At 37.4% G+C, this 19,462-nt stretch overlaps 2 protein-coding genes across 2 annotated transcripts in view; both read right to left on the reverse strand.

The window, feature by feature from the left end:
* Window positions 1-239: 239 nt before the first annotated feature.
* On the reverse strand, window positions 240-1,670 carry LOC148977568 (uncharacterized). Its single transcript, XM_089135208.1, has 5 exons — window positions 1,435-1,670; window positions 1,223-1,255; window positions 856-981; window positions 682-740; window positions 240-460 (listed from the first exon to the last, which is right to left on the reverse strand). Exons 1-5 carry the CDS (start codon window positions 1,490-1,492, stop codon window positions 326-328), a joined length of 411 nt encoding a protein of 136 aa, XP_088991334.1. The 5' UTR covers window positions 1,493-1,670; the 3' UTR covers window positions 240-325.
* A 937-nt stretch (window positions 1,671-2,607) lies between these two features.
* fgfrl1b (fibroblast growth factor receptor like 1b) overlaps window positions 2,608-19,462 on the reverse strand; it is a 33,478-nt gene continuing 16,623 nt past the window's right edge. The window contains exons 3-7 of the mRNA XM_039648908.2: window positions 16,613-16,885; window positions 6,786-6,878; window positions 6,319-6,597; window positions 4,550-4,903; window positions 2,608-3,956 (exon numbers count right to left, since the gene is read on the reverse strand). Coding sequence (XP_039504842.2) covers window positions 3,571-3,956; window positions 4,550-4,903; window positions 6,319-6,597; window positions 6,786-6,878; window positions 16,613-16,885 — 1,385 coding nt within the window. The 3' untranslated portion in view covers window positions 2,608-3,570. The remainder of the gene's footprint in view (window positions 3,957-4,549; window positions 4,904-6,318; window positions 6,598-6,785; window positions 6,879-16,612; window positions 16,886-19,462) is intronic.

A 19,462-nucleotide genomic window follows, 5' to 3' on the forward strand; every position in this document is an offset into this window, starting at 1 on the left:
AATGTCATATTAACCTCATAACTGTAATTAAATTACAGAAAAGTTAGAAGTAATCCCTTACTTTACTGTAATCAAATTACTATAACTATAGTAATTAATTACACCCAACAAAAAAATTGCCTACCCTTTAATCAAAACATTTTTGTTTTCCCTCATGCGAACTGCCAAACATTAAACTATTCAGAAATATTCAGGAAACCAATCAACATAATCTTTAAAATATTTAATGACTTGCTTAACAACACATTTTTTAATTAAAACTAAAATACAAAATAACAAAGACAGGAGAAAAAAAGCAGAATATATCAGCAATTTTAGCATATGTTTATGATGAGGTCTCTGTTCCAGAGTGTTTCACATCAGAGTACACACACTCACTGGGGCTCTCTTCTGATCGTCCCTCATGTTCCCCGTTCTCACTGAAATGACTTATCGCGGAGTATTGTGTGTCAGCTTGAACCTACAAATAGACATAAAATCTGTTCGGCAGTGTGAGGCTTTAATATAGGCTAATACATAAAGAAATCAAACCCAGAGGTATAAGGCTGCTATACTTTCAGTTTAGAGAACTGTTCATATAGCCTATCTTGTATATTTCACATTCATCAATCACATTAAGATCTTTGAAACTACAGAATGTATATATTCAAATTAAAATGTTTGCATCTGTTAAAATTGTACCTGGTCATCTGATTGCTCAGGCTGATTTGGCGGGCTACACACGATAGCAATACAATTTGCTGAATAAAAAGAAGAGGACAAAACTGCATATGATACTTAGTGCTACAATGGTATGTAATGAAACACACCTAATGATATTTATTTTGTGGCGGTAATGAAATAAAAGTTACCTACTGTAAATGTTCTGGCAATGCTCTCGATATCTCGTCATGCAAATGAGGTAGACATTTACAGCAAAAGAAAGCAGCAAGGCTTCACACAGGATTACGACGACAGGAATCAGTATGTCTCCATTATAACCTGCGAGAATATGAAAAAAATAGTTAGTTTCACACAATCAAAAATAACCTTATTACATCCACAGCGAAATCACTGTAATATTCGTCATCATCAATTGATGCAAAATAATACTGTGACAACAAAATAATAAAACATTAACATGAAATAAAACCACAAAATGTTTGTCAAGATAGACACACGGACATGCAGACAGATACAATAGATCTTTTATTCAATATTTTAGAGTTAAAAAGTTCCTTACCTTCGCTGGATGTGTTGCCTTTGGTCTGAGAGCCTGAAAAGAAACATATTTGCTTGTCAGGAAAGTAATTTCTCATGCACATTTTCCCCCTCACAAAATCATAATCTATCTTGAAAACCAGTAAATCTTTAATAAGTACCTCATTGCATAAGTAGGCCTAAATACTCTGTTTATTTTGTCTCTAGTCTAAAACATACTAAAATGATACTTACAAAAAAAGCTCAAAAGTAGAAGAACATAGAACGGTCTCATATTTAAAATGCGTCGCATTGGTGTACAAATGTAAGATAAAACTTGAGGCTCCTCCCTTTTCCTCTCCAATTTAGATGAAATGTTTCAAAGCATCATGTCATGTGACTATTAATGTAGTTGTATCAGACAGAAATAAACACATTTATGCAAATCTACGAATACAAAGTTTTCGTATCATACCAAAAACATGTCACTGCTCAACATGTTTGTTCAAAATAGCATCATTTCAATGGTCACTTTGACAAAGGACTGATCAAAACCACAAAAAGGATGTTGTCAACCCATTACCTGACAGCATGAAATGCATTTTATTTTTAGATGTACAGGAGCTCCATTTAAGATCACTCATTTGCCCCTCTTAAAGAAGTAGTTCACTTAAAAAAAAAATTGCTGATAATTTACTCACCCCCATGTCATCCAAGATGTCCATGTCATTCTTTCTTCAGTCGAAAAGAAATTAAGGTTTTGATGAAAACATTCCAGGATTTTCTCTATTTAATAGACTTCAATGGTAACCAAATGGTCCGGATAATTGATTTATAATAAAGACAGAAACATTCCATAAAACAGCAACAAAATGTTTTAATTTCTGAATCATTTATATTTCATAGCGTTTTGAAACGGGCATTGCACATTGAGTGGTAATAGCAATTATGGCCTCTAGATGGCACCTTATCCTTTCTTGTCTATATTAACCGTACAATTGGATTGGCAGGTACTGACAGTTCCTCCATCCATGCAACTTTTTCAGTACATTTAAACATTTTTCTTTTTTTATAGTAAACGTTCAAATGTCCATTACTCAGTCAGTGCTCAACTCTGATGCATTTGGTGTTAGTGGAGAGTTTTTCTTGCCTTTGTCATCCACAGGGAGCACAGAGGAAACAGCCTTAAGAACTGTAGCCCCCTCTTTGTAACCCTATCCGAATATTAATACCCATCAAATCCTGCTGGGGATATTTCCCTACTTTCCTGGTGTCGAAAAGAATAACTTGATTTTCTCATTGCATTCCTCAGCCTGTTGAACTAACAGTGGTCTGAGGCCGTGTTAGGGAGGGTGCCGAGAGTCAACACAGCCACTGCGGTGGCATCCAATTTTCAATTCCCATCGAAAATATGCAAGATTTTGAGGGTTTAACTGTAGAAAATCATTTATTTATTACAAAAATATTAAAATACACTTACATGAGCACCAAAGTGAAACTCGCAGCATGCATTAGCCTATCTCTGATAAACATATTCTCACATTTATAGTTTTTAAGAGATTTGCATATTGGCTCACAAGGGGTTTCTAAAGACCTGCTGAACTGAATAGCTTTTGTTTGAATCTGAAAATATATTAGCCTATCATAACGCTGTGTTAACTGCTCATCTATAAATTGCAAATATATATAATGTGTTGGAAATAAAATAGTTTCCTCGATTGCATTGACATAGTTACGTACGTTACGTAATACTGCAGAGAAATTATCGGAAATTTGAGCTGAATACATACACATAAAGTAACTTTTTAATGGTAATACTATAGAAGACCTTGCCCCCTTTCCGTTTTGTCATCCATCTAGTGTCCCTGACATTTCCTTGCATCATTTCTTCACAATATAATGTTGCAAAACAAACAACAACAACAAAAAAAAAAAGAAAAAAAAAAAAAGAAAAAAAACACCACGTTTGAGTTAAATGACTGACATTAGTGTTCAGAACACATTGTAAACAGGGCCACCAGTATTCTTAATACACACATCACAGTTTCTCCAAAAATAAAACATCTCCACTCGACTTCCTGTGTAATGCTTGGCTTTGGAATAGCAAAAAGGTCCAAGTATTGTTCTTGGACTGTTAGCACTTGCTCGGGTTGCTTTGAATCACTGTTATTGGATTTTGAACTCCAAAGAACCTAAAGGAAAATTGAGGTCCACTGCAGCTCTACGGAGTACTGACCTGAGACATTTCAATAAACGGGCTCCATCAGAACTCCTCCACGCTTGTGTTCGGGTAATCCTCGCACAGTCCTACAGTATGGTTGTGGTCCTCAAGTGGTGGCCTTTAGCTCATGAGAACAGAGGCAGCAGCATTGGTCACCTGATGGTTTCCTGTTAACACTGGTAATGGAAATGCTGGTGTACTTTTCCCTCCATGTGTGCATGGGAGTGTGTGTGGGTGTGGGTGTGCATGTCTGTGTAGACCTTGGTATAAATCTTTGGTGGACCGCTGAGAGCTGGGGGCCCCATTGCCATAAGTCTCTGGTTGGGCAGGTCAGGGTTGATGGAGCTTTGCATGCTGGGCTCCTTGTCAGGAATGTGATGGTCTCGATAGGTCGTCGGTCGGGGAGGCAAAGCGCTTTGACGTCTGCGGCTGTGACACAACCAGAGTACGATGGTGCCTACGATGAGCAGGGCAGCAGCTGGGATCCCAATGATAAGCGGCCAGGGAAGACCGGGGCTGATGTGGCGTGGAATCGCATCTTTTTCCACCTTGGGATCTGTAAACAAACACTGGCATGTATTCTAGGGCTGCACAACACATTGAAATAAAATGATATCACAATATGACTTTGTGCGATTTTACTTTTGGTGTCAGAGTGAAGTATGTCATTTACACACGTGTAGTTCCAGAGCCACATAAAGGCTTGGTTCATTTACTGTAGCCATTCCGAGACGTTGTGAGCTGCACGTGTGGGAATAGTAGTGCCTTCGTTTTGAAACCAAGCTTCACACTGAAACCGGCAGTGCATTTATTTGATTGCCAGCAACCCGTCAAAATAAAAGCTTAATGGTATTTTTTAGAAATGATTCTAGGGGAGTTGAAGTTTAAAAGGTTGATATTGAATTGGTCAAAAACGGTGTGGCCTATGGAAATTCAAGCCGATTTTTTAAAGTTGGTTCTTGTAAAGAGTAAACCCAAATATTATAAATATATATAAATATAAACCCAGAAAAAGTTTTTCCTAATCATTCAGCCCTAAAAGGATTTCACACTTAATCACAAAAAGCAATTGAATTGAATTGAATTGTTCACTGCAATAATACTGCTGTAAAGCCACTTAGTTTGGATGGGAGAATTACAGGAACTGACCTGAGAGAACGGTGAGGTAGGCACTGCGGAAGCTGTAGCCCATGGTGTTAGCCCCTAGACAGATGTACATTCCAGCATCCTCGTCGCGTGCCTTGACGATGGCCAGCTTATTGAGGTATGAACCATCAGGTCTGGACCACACATCTCCAGTGGGCAGCACCACAAAGTGCTGGCCTCCAACCTCCAGCGTGGAGTTATAGCGACCCTCTGTGCCTTGATCCACGCGCTTCAACCACTGGATTACAGGCTTCACGTCACTGTGGACTTTACATTGGAACGAGGCTGTTCCACCAAACTCCACAGTTGTGTTGACAGGATGGGTACCAGTCAGAATGGGTTTGGAGTTTGTGCGCTCTGTAGAGAAAACCGATCAAAACTTAAAGTAACATGTATATTCAGTCTGGACTACCATTAGATCACTTTGCACATTTGCAATTGAGTATAGTGTAATAGTGAACAGAAACAGTAATCAGAACCATGGGATAGCAGTTAGCTATTGAGCTGTGGTGATAATGCATAACACACACACACATATATATATATATATATATATATATATAAATATATATATATATATGATTTAATTTTATATTTTTTATTTAAAATGTTCATATATATACATATATATATATATTTATGGCTGATGAAATGTTTAAAGCATATCAGTTCAGTTTAGTTTATTTATCCCTTAGGAAATTAGTTTGCACAGGTGCTACACATCACAAAACTCACATAGACTCTCACAAATCAAAAAGAACACACATGGTTACAGACTATTCAGCATTAAAAGTTGGCAGTTGGTATGAATGAGTTCTTAAACCTCCTAGTTCTCTCCCCCATTACTCTATATCTGCGGCCAGATGGAAGAATAACAAACTCTTTATGCAATGGATGTGATGGGCAATTGATTATTGAAAAAGCTTTTTGACAACTCGTTTTTAAAAATGTCCTGAGGCAATATCTGTTGAACTCCAATCACTTTAGAAGCAGTCATTCTGTTCCTATTTGACAGGCTAATACATTCGAACTATACAATGTCACAATAAGAAATTACGGATTCGATAAAACTCCTATAAAACAGTGTCATTAACACAGAACATACTTTAAAAGAGTTCATTTTTCTCAAGAAAAACATACGCTGCTGAAACTTTTTACAAATGGCATCCATATTGGCATTAAAATGTAATTTATTATCAATAATTGTACACAGATATCGATATTCGTCCATATATATATATATATATATATATATATATATATATATATGATTTAAAAATTATATATTTTTTATTTAAAATGTTCATACATATATATCTATATCTATATCTATATCTATATATATAAATATCTATCTATATATATATATATATAAATATCTATCTATATATATATATATATATATATATATAAATTATATTATGTAAAATTATTTAATATATATATATATATATATATATATATATATATATATATATATATATAAAATATATATATATTAAACTTAAAGAAAAATGAATTTCACAAAAATCAATATAGATATACTATTCAAAATATTTCAGACAAATATTTATTTAAATAAGCCACATGTAACAAATCCATTAATAGATTTGGACTGGATAAAAAAAAAAAAAAAAAAAAAAAAAAAAACAGTTGCAATTATTATAAAATAAGATATATTTTTTATTTAATAATAAAGAAAGGTCACTATATGTATTACTAACAAATAGATAACATTGCTGCTAACAGTCCACTATGGCTACCAAACTCACCAATTACATCCACTTTGTAGGTAGCATTGATGTGTCCAGCTGCATTGGAGACGTGGCAGGTGTATTTGGCACTGTCCTGAGGCTGCAGGTTCTTCAGAGTCAGCGTCCACTGTGGCCGTTTACTCTGCTGAGGGCTGGGCAGCTGGCTCTGGTCTTTCCACCATGTAATGACCGGTGTTGGATTGCCACTGGCCAGACACTTGAGACGCACTGAGCTGCCGACAGGCTGCTCTAGCACACGCCTGCGCATCTTTGTGGGCTGACTGAAGCATGGCTTCACTGCGGAGGAAATACAACATTTACAGCATGAGTCTATGACTGGATGGCAAAACATATTCTGTTAGATAGTCACACATCAGTGATGAAATGATCTCTCTTAAGCTCTTTCAGGATGCTGGCAGAAACAAGGCCCATGCTGTTGAGTAACACTGAGTGAAAGGTGACGAGGGTGTGTATCAGTTGCTCACCCCATGGCTCTCTGGTGGGGTCCTGCAGGGTAAGATCTGCATTAGGTTCTGCCTCGTCTGGCGGAGGCTGGTTCTGTGTCACAGCTGCATCGTCTGAAAGACACAGTCCAAAGTGATGAAGTATGAGCAATCTTTACTGATTCATCATGCTTCACATCAGTATTCTACACATGCAGATTCAAATAATCAGTAGGAAGTGTGTGTCACATGTACTGTATGCTCTGTTTGCTTTTTTAGCTTCTGTGTTCCCGTTTTCCTTAGTTCCCTAGTGTCCCTGGCTGTAAATTAATTTCTACACACCTGTTTTTGTTATCCTTAATTACATTATTTATCCCTGTGTATTTAATCCATGAATTCCCTGTTTCTTTGTCTAGTATTGTCTATGTTAACATGGCAAAGTTTGTTAGTTCTCTTCCTTGTTCCTTGTTTATATTAAAGGCTGTCTTTGTGTATTAATGTTGTTAGTCATGCGCTAAACACACGTAAAAAAGTTTCAGCATTAGATACCAAACACTGAACAAATTGGCAATTAGAGAGGGGAATATATTTTCAAAAAATATAAGTAAAATTTTTAAATGATATATTATTCAATATACATGTTATTCAAAAATAAGAGGTATACGCACAACTCACATGTAAACAAAAATGCATAAATATCTTATCAACAAAATATAAAAATATGTAAATTATTATAAAATATAATATCTTTATATTTAATTAGCACAAACAATTTTCAGGGAAAACAACAAAAACAATTTTTTAGGCTAAAAATGATCAAGGCAAATAATTGGACACTTTCTGGTTGTCATACTTTGTTGCAGAGTTAATAAGATTTTGATAGAACATCCATGTGAACTGACACACACAAAACCCTTTGGTCTAAGAAGTAATCAAAATCTCTAAGAGTGTAGTTCTGTCATGACAACTCTTTGAGTGTTTGACATGGTAATGGTTATGCCAATGTTGTTGATATATTTGGTCTTGGCTAAATAGATCTGCTACGTTGCTACAGAGCAAGTAGGGACTTGCTACTGCCACTGCATTCACAGACACGCTGCTATAAGCAAGCAAGACATGCTGTTGTTGTACAATATAATGTACATGAATTATCTGTAGCAGATCTATACAGATGTAGCTGGGGAAGCTGGAGGGTTTCTGAAAGTGCTGCACTGCTGAGGAAAATGCTGACCAAGTATTTCACAAGTTCACACTTACAAATCAGTCGGATAGATAAAATTGGTATTTGGCGTGCTGTCCGGGGAGAGGGCTCTGATCTTGGTAATTAGCCTGCGTCATGGAGTTTCATGACACAATTTTGTACTTCTGAGAAAAGGTTTAGCATAATTTGTTTTCAAGTGACATATGCTTTGACTATATTATATTTTTTAATATAAAAATCTAAAATAGGTTCTCTCTAGAAGAGGGAATGAATGTTGTGTAATGTGTACGTCAGTAACCGAGTGTCGATTTACTTACAATTATGATTTTAAGCAAATCTCTGCAACTCAGAGAGCAATTTAAATGTCAGGTTGTTTCATTATCTGTGGATTAAATTCAGAATGAAACCATTTCATTTTTTAAATAGTACTAAAATCTTGTTTAAGAAGTCTAAACGTAAATTCAAAAATCCTCAAGTTCTCAGGCATACTTTAAGGGATGTTTAGATATTGGTCCATAAATCAGCAGTCAGATGTTGCTCTAGCAATATGAGCACTTTCATCTTAAAGTCTGCAATTGGTGTAATGTAAATCATGTTGAATGAGCGGGTCAATGCAAAGGCCAACACTTGGTGAGATTTATTTGTAGCGCTTTGAGAGCCATCAGAACCCCTCTGTGCAAAAGAACAACAGCAAAAAAAAACAAAAACAAAACAAAACAAAAATGTGATTTTGCTTGAAGATCAGTGGACTGTGAGGTGTGTAAAGGATTGCGTGTTTTGTTTCAGAACCGGTGACATTTTAGAAACTCCATGGGAATGATAACCAGGCCCGAAACAACTTATTATTTTGGAGGGGTTTATGCACAGGGGGTGAGCAAACACTACCATGTTTCTTCTCTCTGGTTTCCACACTGTTTAAGACACAACACTGTGTTGACCTAACCCTGGACAGGAAACCAATTAACTGACTTTAACCTAAACTGTGCAGACAGAGCTGAGAGCGCTGCTTTGTTTGGGATGAATTTCTCTGGCTTGGCTCACAGAGAACAGAGAACCCTCTTACCCTCTGAATCCAGAGAAAACTGATCGTCAACACACACACACACACACACACACACACACACACACACACACACACACACACACACACACACACACACACACACACACACACACACACACACACACACACACACACACAAGTGTGCACATGAGCCGAACACAACATCTTTAAGTACACATTACTTATTCTGGGCAATCCCAAATCAACAAGCCACAAATCAACACTGTGGCAACAAATGGTTCTCACATGGGAAGGTTATGAAACTACTTAATAAAATGCCTTCTGAATACTTTCCATAGTTCTGTTCAGTCAGCGTCATCAGTGGTTGGTACAGCTAGTACTTCACTTAAGAAGAGAAAGTGAAACCAAATATTATTCAATGTTACTTGTCCCCACCATGAAACATAATTCAAAGCCTACAGCATAAAGTCTCACTATGATTATGGTACCAGTTTGGATACCATATATACTGTTTGGTGAACTAAGTATTGTGAAAAAGTAATAAATGGTAAAAGATAAGGGTGTTTCTTTTTGTTTAAAAAGAAATGTATAATATTAAAAACATTTTTTAATCCATTTCTTTGTAAACAAAAAGAAAAACACCCTTATCTTTTAAGTGCATAAAATCTACAAAAAGACAGATAAATGCCCTACCAGTCATAAGTTTAAGCAAAGATGACTGAAATGTTCTCCATGATCTCATGAATCTTTTGATATAAAGAAAATAATTTCTTTATATATATTTCTAATAAAAAAAATAATGTAATAATAATAGTAATAAAACCTTTGACTGTTAGTGTATATGCACGCTTTAAAGTTTATCCCCCACAGCTCAGCGTACAAATGTGTGATCTTCATGAGGACTCAGTGTTAATAAGGCTCACATATTATTTTTTTCCAAATGGGACAAAGTTGAAAGCAACGCCTTCAAAAAGGTTCATTCTCCATTCATACCTGTGCGCAAACATACATTCCTGTAGAACTGTCATACAGAGCTCCACATGCTTGGAAAAAAAGGGGGGGAAAAAAAAAAAATCAAAGCAAAACCAACATTGAATAGAAAGCAGGATGAAACGTTTCTAGTGATTTTGAGCGAAAAGGGCGACATCTAAATAAAATAAACATCAAAGGAAAAAAACGGTTGTGTTACCTTTTTTCTATCAAGGTCGTAATGAAGATTGAAGAGAGTGTAGAAACTCACAGAGTCGTTTGACTGAGAGTGATGCTGTGTTTTTAAGGTAATAGCCTTTAACTAACTGAAACCATGTCTGTTCCAGTAAATCAAAAGAACACATAGCCAATGCCATTTACCTCAGTTAGATTATAATACTAGAAATGGAAGAGGTATGAACTGGTACATTTTTTTTAATTTCTTTTTTTATTTATATACAATAACACTTTGGAGTGCTTTCCAACCCCTTTGAGCTCTTCCAATAATTGTGTTATTGATGAAAACATTTGAGAGTTCTAATCTTCCTTGAAAGAAGTGCGGTTATGTGTTTTCATGTATTCAAATGTATTAAAAAAAATACTGGAGCGAGATGAGAGGGAAACACAAAGGAATAGACAGCTGTTATAAAAGCAAGTGCTTATTCCTGCCAATAAAATCAAAACAAAAAATGAAATCAGATGGGTAATGTAGATAAGCCTTCATGCTTTCAAACAATATGATTTGTTAGCTTTACAAATACACCTCATTTTCATCTGTATATCTGGCATGGTATATCTCCATAAGTGCTGACTGGAGGCAAATTAGAGACTGTTGGTATATTCACAGCAGGCAAAGACAGAGAGAAGCAGAGGAGAAAGGGTAATTAGAAGTCTCCTTGTATCTTTTATAGAGCCATAAGTGGTTTGTTGCAACAGTCATATGGCGACTCGGGAGGATATTGGCCAAACCTAATGTGCCTGTGTTCTTTTCTTCTGTTGTGACTGAGTGGAGTGGGCCCGGAGAATCCTGCAGAGGGCCCGGCCCAGCCTCTGGCCCCTCTAATGAGGTGGATGAAAGGCCCTTTAATGTGGCTCTCTGATGAAGGTGGGTAATTTGCATCCCTTTAGGTTTAATTAAAACCTTTGCTACCCCTGCAGCTCAAAGAAGGCTCAGTTGTATGCCATGAAACCAAAGCCATGATGTGATTAGGTTCTGGTTTGAATTGTACATAGAAGAAAAAAACAGGGTGGGCATGAGATGCATCAAGGAAATACCCGAGTCAAAATATTTAGTGCATTTACTGGACGATATAATTTGAAAAAGTGGGGCCTAAAAGTGTATATATACTGGAGAAGGACAAGGAAGATGTGGAACAGACATGAGAGAGGGAGGAGCCAAGGTGGAGCCCTGATGGACCTCTTGGGTAGAACATTGTGACCGACCAATGGAAATGGGGCTGTCAACCTTGGAGACCCCTGCCAAATTGAAGGGTCCAGTGCGACATCATGGGCCAGGAAGTCACAGACGATGCCTCCGGCTTGAGTGGATGAGGCGACGACGGGGTGAAAAAGAAGGGGGTGACATCATGTAAAATTGTTAAGTCAGTGCTCCTCTACTGGCTCAACGGTGGACTGTCTTACTGGCGCTAATCTTTTCTGGCTTTCTGCTGCTAAAGTTACAGACTGTAGTTACAAAAAAAAAAAAAAATAATATTTACTCCAACCTTTTGTCTAGTATAGTGTATGTCTGATTGCCCTTACATAATATTATAACTTTAAAAAAGTGCTACTTAAAAAGTTGGAATGTAATGCTGATTTTAATTAAGGCATCACTTCTTGAAAGGATGATGTTTTTTTATATGAATTATAGATTTTTATAATTACCTAATAAAAAATAAAATAAAAAGATGTAATAGGGTTGACGGATAACCAAGATGGAAATAAAGAGAGATTTTGACTAAATGCTACTTTTGATATTGATGTATTTATTTCCATATTGCATAAAAAAAAATGCAGTAGAAGTAATTTTTTTGTAAACAAATGGCACCTGTTTTCTAGAATTACTATTAATATCTAAAGAATAGACAGTAGTATGTAACGCATCAAGAACTGTTCATGCACTGGAAAATGCTCTTAAAGCCCCCTTTTGATCATGCATCCCTCTAATACTGATGTAATTCGTAATTATGATTACTAGTAATGTGACACGGAGCTTCACAACTTGAGCTCTCAAGAGCGTGTTTGTTTCATTGCTTTCATTGTAGGGAAATAAGCTTGGGCAAGTTCAAAGCACAAACACATATGGATACAAATTAATTCATGCTTGTGAATAGCAGAAGGAAAGATATGAAAAAACACAAAGATGAAAAGAAGGCTTGATGGAATTGAAACCAGTCTGGAGTCACATGAAATTAAGCAGAACAGAGAGAGACATACAGAATTGTGAGTTCAGGCTGGGAAGAAAATTTAACAGTCTGTAAATTACGATGTAAATGTAGGCCGAGGAAATAATTTCTGCTGATTTAATATTAATAAAATAATTTTGATACTATAATATTGATCAAATTCCATCACTTCTTTACTTGCATAACAATTTCTTTGGATTATGTATAGGCGTGAATTGGTAATCTAAAAGTTTTTAGAGCTGTACAGTACAATTGTATATATTATTCAAATGAAATCTCTAATGATCATCAATGCATTTATTTGATAATAAAATGACAGTAATAGGCTATATATAATATTGTGAAATATCACAATTTAAAATAATCAAAATATTTAACTGGAATATTTTTATAAAATGACCCAGTTCATGGTTCTTCCCACTTGGACTGTTTAAATAGGAAAGAAGCATTTCCCAAAAGAGGAGCTGTCGTGGAAAATAGGTGTAAATCAGACTAAACATAAATACTGCAGCAGTGAGGCTGCTCTGCTCTCAGGCCAGCCAAGGCAAACGAGTAAACACGTTTCTATTGGAATGGAAAAGAGCTTGTGTAGTTTAGCAGTGGGAAAGGTTATGAGCAAATTATCTCGAATGAATGAACGTCAGTGCTGTAATTCCAACTCAGGCCAAACCTGGTCAAGGTAACATGATCCAAAGACTGGAAGGCACATCCATGCTGTCCCAAACTTTCTGCCCCTCCCTTGGCCTTATCCCACCTACCACGCACCTCCGCAGTCTTGGGTTGGCTTACGAGTGTAATTTTGATACAATTATCCATTTAGGTGAGGAGGACGCTGGCTAAACTGCAACACATGTAACCCGTGGCCTGCAAACAAAGAACAAAAGGCCACTGCTGGAAGCTCTCCACTAGTCCCCTCATAAAACAGGCAGCCCAAACCACCGTCTGGGTAGAAGCCACACTCTCTCCCCACTGCGTCCGTACACAGTACGGTCTCCTATATGATATAGGTGAGAAATGCAGACAAGAGGGATCCAATGCCAGGGAACCAGGACTCTACAACAGCGCACTTGTGTGAAGACTCTGTTACTGTTGGGAGGCAAACTTGAGATCCTCATATATCCAACATAAATTCAAACTCTCACAATATAGACAATTAGGTTGTGGAGAAAAGCCTCAGATCCCTCGCCCTGGACTCCTGTAAAGCAGCGCTAGGAGAAAACAATGCTGGCAGTGTGTGTTGCACTTTAGAAACAGCAGGGGTGCAGGGTCTGGGACCACCGCGGGGGAAAGAGGGAGAGGCCCAGGAGCTGTGGGACCTTTTAAAGTACAGCACTTTATGACACGGAGACTGATTTATTTAACTTCATGACACGTCAGAGAATGTGGGAATGGTCAGCGTGAGATGATGGTGAAGCATTTGAACAGCTTCCAACACCCTCTGATAAACAACACCTTTACTCTGACCTTTAAAACCCAATATGCCATTCTTACAAACCCACATTCCCAGAGTTCCTCGTGCCAGATTGCAAAAAAGTACTGAATATGTGAGGAACATTGGAAAGCAAGTTAACGATCCTATTAAAATGCCTTAAAGCTGTAAAGCACGGCTAATCTCTGTCTATATTTAAAACTTGAGTTGTTGTTCTCATGTACAATTGCAGACATGATTTTGAAAAAAAAATGTGTTTCTATTTACACATGTGAAAAGCACAAAGACTTTTCGGTGACTGTGGTCTGGAAAATACGAAACCGTTACCTCAGCTTAGGTTTATTGCCAACTGATTACACCAAGCCATCATCTGTCTAGTTTGATAGGGGCACAATATCAACTAAAAAGCTAAAATTATACTTTCATGAGGAATTATGTGGGGTATAGATTGCACAGACATTAAAGTATGAGGGTACGGTTCTGCCCATGCTTGCCGTGAGTGCAAATCCTGGTGCAGATTAGATCCGCTCTGATGACAACAGGTGCTATTTAATGTTACCAAATTCCTCAGTCCTGATACAATCAGCACTGGCTGGAGTTTCCCAGTTGTGTTTTTTGGTGTATAGTACATTCATCTACATTAAGAAGGTGCTTCACAGGAGGATCTCTGAAAAAACACCTGTCATTGGTAATTATGTAATTTGTTATGCTCTTCAATTTACGTAAAATTGTCTTAAAAAAATGTTATTACTACTTTCATCAGAGTTTCATTCACATTGGCATTTACATGCACATAATGTTCTGAAGAGAGTAGTGATGATGCTTTAGTAACTATGCACAGCAATCAATTCATTGATTCTCATTCATGTCCTTCACAACTGCAAACAAAAGATTCATAAACTTAAACAATAAAAATGTATTTTACTAGAAAGACAACTAGTTTAATAAATACTTCTTTTGAAAAAAAAAAAAAAACATTTTTTTTAACTTATCTTCATGTTGTTCTGAACCTGAATGACTTTCTGCTGTGGAACACACAAAAAAGATGGAAACAGTTATCAAAATATCTTATTCTGTGTTCCACAGAAGAAAAAAAAGTCACACAGGTTTGGAACAATATGAGGGTGAAAAATGTACATTTTTGAGTGAACTATACCTTAAACTCTTCTGAGCCAGGGCCCACTAATCTTTACTAAAAAACAATGGCTTCTTAACCATTCTTCAGTTAATTAATAGTGGCATTCCTTTCAGCAAAAGTCACAGCTTTAAACACTCAAACACTGCAGCAGGAGGGTCTAATGGGCCTTTTGTTTTGGAGCTGTTGGTCACTGCAGTTAATGACTTCAGTAAACTCTAAAACCATATTCCAAAGGGAGTGAAGCAGTCCAATGCGCCATAACTCTGAGTTCCACAGACCTCTTGGGGACAAAACAGGAAAACAGCAGGCCGTCATCACTCCCCATACAGGAGGCCCCGAGCAAAGACATAAAGGGGAGGGAACCTGAAAACTGGCTCGGCCAATTAAACAGCTGCCTCGTTTAGCCGAATAATCATCCTTTACATCCACACACTAGTTGCCTCGGTAGCCTCCCCAAACGTGGCAAGCTGTACAGGAAGAGCTGAGGGCTTCTGGGTCCTCAAGGCCTCTCAACTTTGCTGTCGACCAGTTCAGATTTATGGCAGAGAAGGCAGCAGGGCATCTCTGTCTCCTCTCCCTGTTCAAAACATTTGGCTGTAAATGCCTGCCCCACAGTCCCACAGCAGTCATCAGGAGAACCACACACTCCGAGCTGCAACGGTCCAGCACAACCCCCCCCCCATTGCTCCAACCAGTCTCACAACAGCTATATGACTCTCTACAACTCATTTTCTTTCTCCTTTCATCCATCCATCCATCCAAAAAGGTGTGTATTAATTTCCTTGCCTGTCAGGTTCTAATGGAAAAAAAAGTCTCAACTACCTGGGTAAAAGTAGGAACATGGAGTTAAATTACTGCCTACATAAACAACTGCAGGTATTCTGTGACGGATGACATGAAGCAATCCTTTGTTCTCTAGATTTGATAATGCAAAACGGCATCAGCGCCATATGCTCCAACAAATGCTAACAAGTCATAAATTTCAATCAGTACAATGCTCTCTTGTGCTTTTCTAGTTAATGTTATGTACATGAAAACATGCCTGCTTTAAAGGGATACTCCACTTTTTTGTATATGGGCTTATTTTACCACTACCCCAGAGTTAAACAGTTGGGTTTTACTGTTTTCAAATCCATTCAGCAGATTTTCTGATATTTAGAAATATCAGAATAGTATATTTTTTCCCTGCTATGGAAGTCGATGAGACCAGAAACTGTCTGGTAAGTGATATTCTTCTAAATATCAGAAAATCGGCTGAATGGATTCGAAAAAGGGTAAAAATCAACTGTTTAACTCTGGGGGAGTTGTAAAATGAGCCTATTTTCAAAAAAAAAAAGTGGAGTATCCCTTTAAAGTACCTAGCCAGTCACGTCAGTTTAGTCAAATATGATTTGAGAGCAGCTATATGAGCCCGAATGCCTTACTGTGCACCCATTAGCTGTTTGTGAGGGCATCTAAAAGATCCCCAGCTCTTTTTTTCGATTTCAGTTGAAAACTCGTGCTTCAGTTCTGCTGTTTTGAGATGCCATCTGTCTAGTTGGGGCAGTATCCCCTTAAAAAACCTACCTCAAACTGTGCAACGGTGCAGGTTTTGATTAAGCCTGGATGACTGATGTGGCCTACAAATGCTCTCTGGGTGTGCAAAAGTATAAAGAACTGAGATATAAAGGGTTGTGGTGTAAGGCGTGGGAGGCAGTCTTTACCAATTACAATGAGTGTGAAGTTGAGGGCGAGGCTGCCAAATCCATTGGTGACGCGGCAGATGTACTCTCCGGCATCCTCCAGTTCCACTTCTTTGATCTTCAGACTCTTCCTCAGAACCTTGTAGCGGCTCCAGCCTGGGTTCACGTTTCGCCCATCTTTCACCCACAGGACCAGCGGAGGGGGGTCACCCTCCACAGGGCATGGAAGACGAACCGTGTGGCCCAGTTTTGCAGTCTGTCTGTCCTCTACTTTACGACTCACCCATGGAGGACCTGGTGCAAAAAAGAAAAAAAGGAACAGTAGCATTTGTTCAATTTACATAAATAATAGCAATCTACCTAACATATAAAACATAAAAATGCAATTCACTAGCAATCTGTGTACCACGCTGCTGTCTGTTTTTCAAACTGCGATAGATTGCGATAGATTGAAGCAGGCGTCCGAGTAAAGACTGCGCGAGCTACAGAGAACACTGTATCCACTGATCGCCGCGACAACGAGCGCTCAGCTTGAGTTCAAAAACAAACAAACACATTTTAGCGCTAGATTTCGATTTGATTTTGAATCCTCTGCTAGTTAACTGGAGATGTGTTATTTGTATTAGGTACATCCATGCCTCAATGTTACAAAAAATGGTGGGGGACAATATCGATCCTTAAAGTGGTAGGACACGACTTCACTAGCTCTAAACAAATCAATCAATTGTGACCAGCAGTGGTGGCTTTCTTAATCTGTTTAAAATAATTCAGCAACGGTTCTTGCAAACATTTTTTAACCAAAATATTGATGCTTAAGAAGTAAGGCAAGCTAAGGCAAGTAAGCTTTGATTGAGAAATTAATCTAATAATCTCTACACTCTCTTTCTACAATCTCTACATCTCTCTCTTCCTCTCTAAATGCCCACAAAATCTAACTAAGCATCCCAGAAAAAAAGCAAAGTTATAGATATATACACAGACATGGAAGTTGTTAGTTATTTGTATTTTTTTGTTGCTGTGTACTTTACTACCTGTGGTCCTTTAAGTGTATTAGAAGAACTGATGGCTGTCTGACTCAAAACATTATTTTGGCTATAGCCTTTTTTTGTTGCAGTTTTTAGTTTAACATGGTCTAAAGCTAAATTTAAAGACTCAGATGTTCTGTATTTTATTTATTTTATTTTATATTCTACAGGAAAGTTGTCAAGTCCTAAGCTGCTCCCAATAACCAAGCACAAGCAGCCAAGATATTATGCTGGACATGTTGCTTGAAAATAAACACACAGGTGTAAATTCATAATACATTGTCTTCTCTTAAATGTAATACTTATGTACATTGTTGTTAAATATAGTTTAATAATAATGCTACATGATAGAAGGCTTCAAATAGACCCTGTAATCGGTGATCGGTATCGGGTGATACAGCTTCCAGTAATCGGTGAATGGCCCCAAAAATCCTGATCGGAGCACCCCTATTTTCTTCATTAACACTCATTTACAAACAAGCACTTTCTATTTTTACAGCATGTGAACTTATCTTCGATACTATTCCTCATTATGTTACTGTGGGGCTATTTTGAGCCTTGTTAGTGGTAATATCTAGCGATTTGTTATTATTTATTATAAACAGTTTTACAGATAAAACTCTTTACATTCGATTATCATGAAACGAAATCTCAGAGAACGGTCGACTAGGTACCAATGTTTTATTAGACCAAAGGTTCATTTTGTGCCGGAGTTCTCCTTTAATGCCCTGGCTAGACTAACAAATAAACAGACAAATAATTATAAAATAATTATCAAAGTAAATAATAATATTATTATGGTTAAAATAATACTTGTATTTTATGGTGCATTTGGCTTTTCAAAATTCATTTTATTTTATAAGACTAATATAAGACTAGCTGACATCTGACATGAAGAAAAAAAAATTCTCCAGCTCCTGATACATCATGTCCCACAAAGAAACGTTATAAGTGGAGAAGTTAGGCACAAGAATTTTATGGGGAATTTCTTTCCTTGTATGCACAAGGTCCTTTTCATCCCCTCCTTGCAGCTTGTGAAGACTCCCATGAGCACTTGCTTTCCATTTCCTTCATACTGGCCTATGTGTACGTTGGAAGGCACCTCTCATTCATGCCTGGTACTGTCACATCCTGTTGCTGCTATAGCAGCTGCTGTGAGAACCACCAAGATTATAAATTGAAAAATGACACTAGCCCTAAATGTACTTTTTTCTGTCTTTTTTTTACTTCAAATAAACTCCTCTGCTGGAGTGAAGTGTTTTCACCTGAAGTTTCTGGTTGCCATCCAGGAAAGTGCCATGGGAAAAGACGGGAGGGAAAAGAAAAGGTTGTTTTGGTGCTGGAATTAAATTACAGTAAATTCCAGAATGTTAGACTAAGAAGGGCAGAAAAATTCCTCTCTGGAAATAGAGCAGAAAAAAAGGTGGAACTGAACATCACAGCTGGAGAGAAGTCTATGTTAGATGAATCACGTAACTAATTCACAAATGTAAGTGTATAAAACAATTGGCGAGATAATAAACATTCGGGAGGCATTGGAAAGGAAAACAGATGTGTGTTTATAAAGATGATTTTATGTAATTGGTGGGATCCTAGAACAAACAATGGGTCTTTTCACTAGCGGAGAAGAGATAAGGGCTATTGCATGGATCATGTGAGATAGATCTTATGAACCTGGTGCCTGAATGAATGAAGAGGGGAACTCTTGAGTATTTGCCTTAAGAATATTAAAAACCTTGTGAATAGCATAGAGCAGAAGCTGAAATAGCTTCTTTCCTGTCACACACATGATAAAGAATGTGTTAGAAGAAAAATGTGACTCAGAGAAATTCAAGGAAAGAACGCT

Source organism: Pimephales promelas, chromosome 9 (assembly GCF_988280905.1).
Source record: "Pimephales promelas chromosome 9, fPimPro1.hap1.1, whole genome shotgun sequence".
NCBI lineage: Eukaryota > Metazoa > Chordata > Actinopteri > Cypriniformes > Leuciscidae > Pimephales > Pimephales promelas.

What these genes read in the sequence shown, in the direction of transcription:
- LOC148977568 (XM_089135208.1), bottom strand. Translation starts at nt 1,492, where the DNA reads ATGCGACGCATTTTAAATATGAGACCGTTCTATGTTCTTCTACTTTTG. An exon ending in AGGCAACACATCCAGCGAAG is followed by an intron (nt 982 to 1,222) that starts GTAAGGAACTTT and finishes ATATTCTCGCAG; the next exon opens with GTTATAATGGAGACATACTG. An exon ending in CTGAGCAATCAGATGACCAG is followed by an intron (nt 461 to 681) that starts GTACAATTTTAA and finishes GTCTATTTGTAG; the next exon opens with GTTCAAGCTGACACACAATA.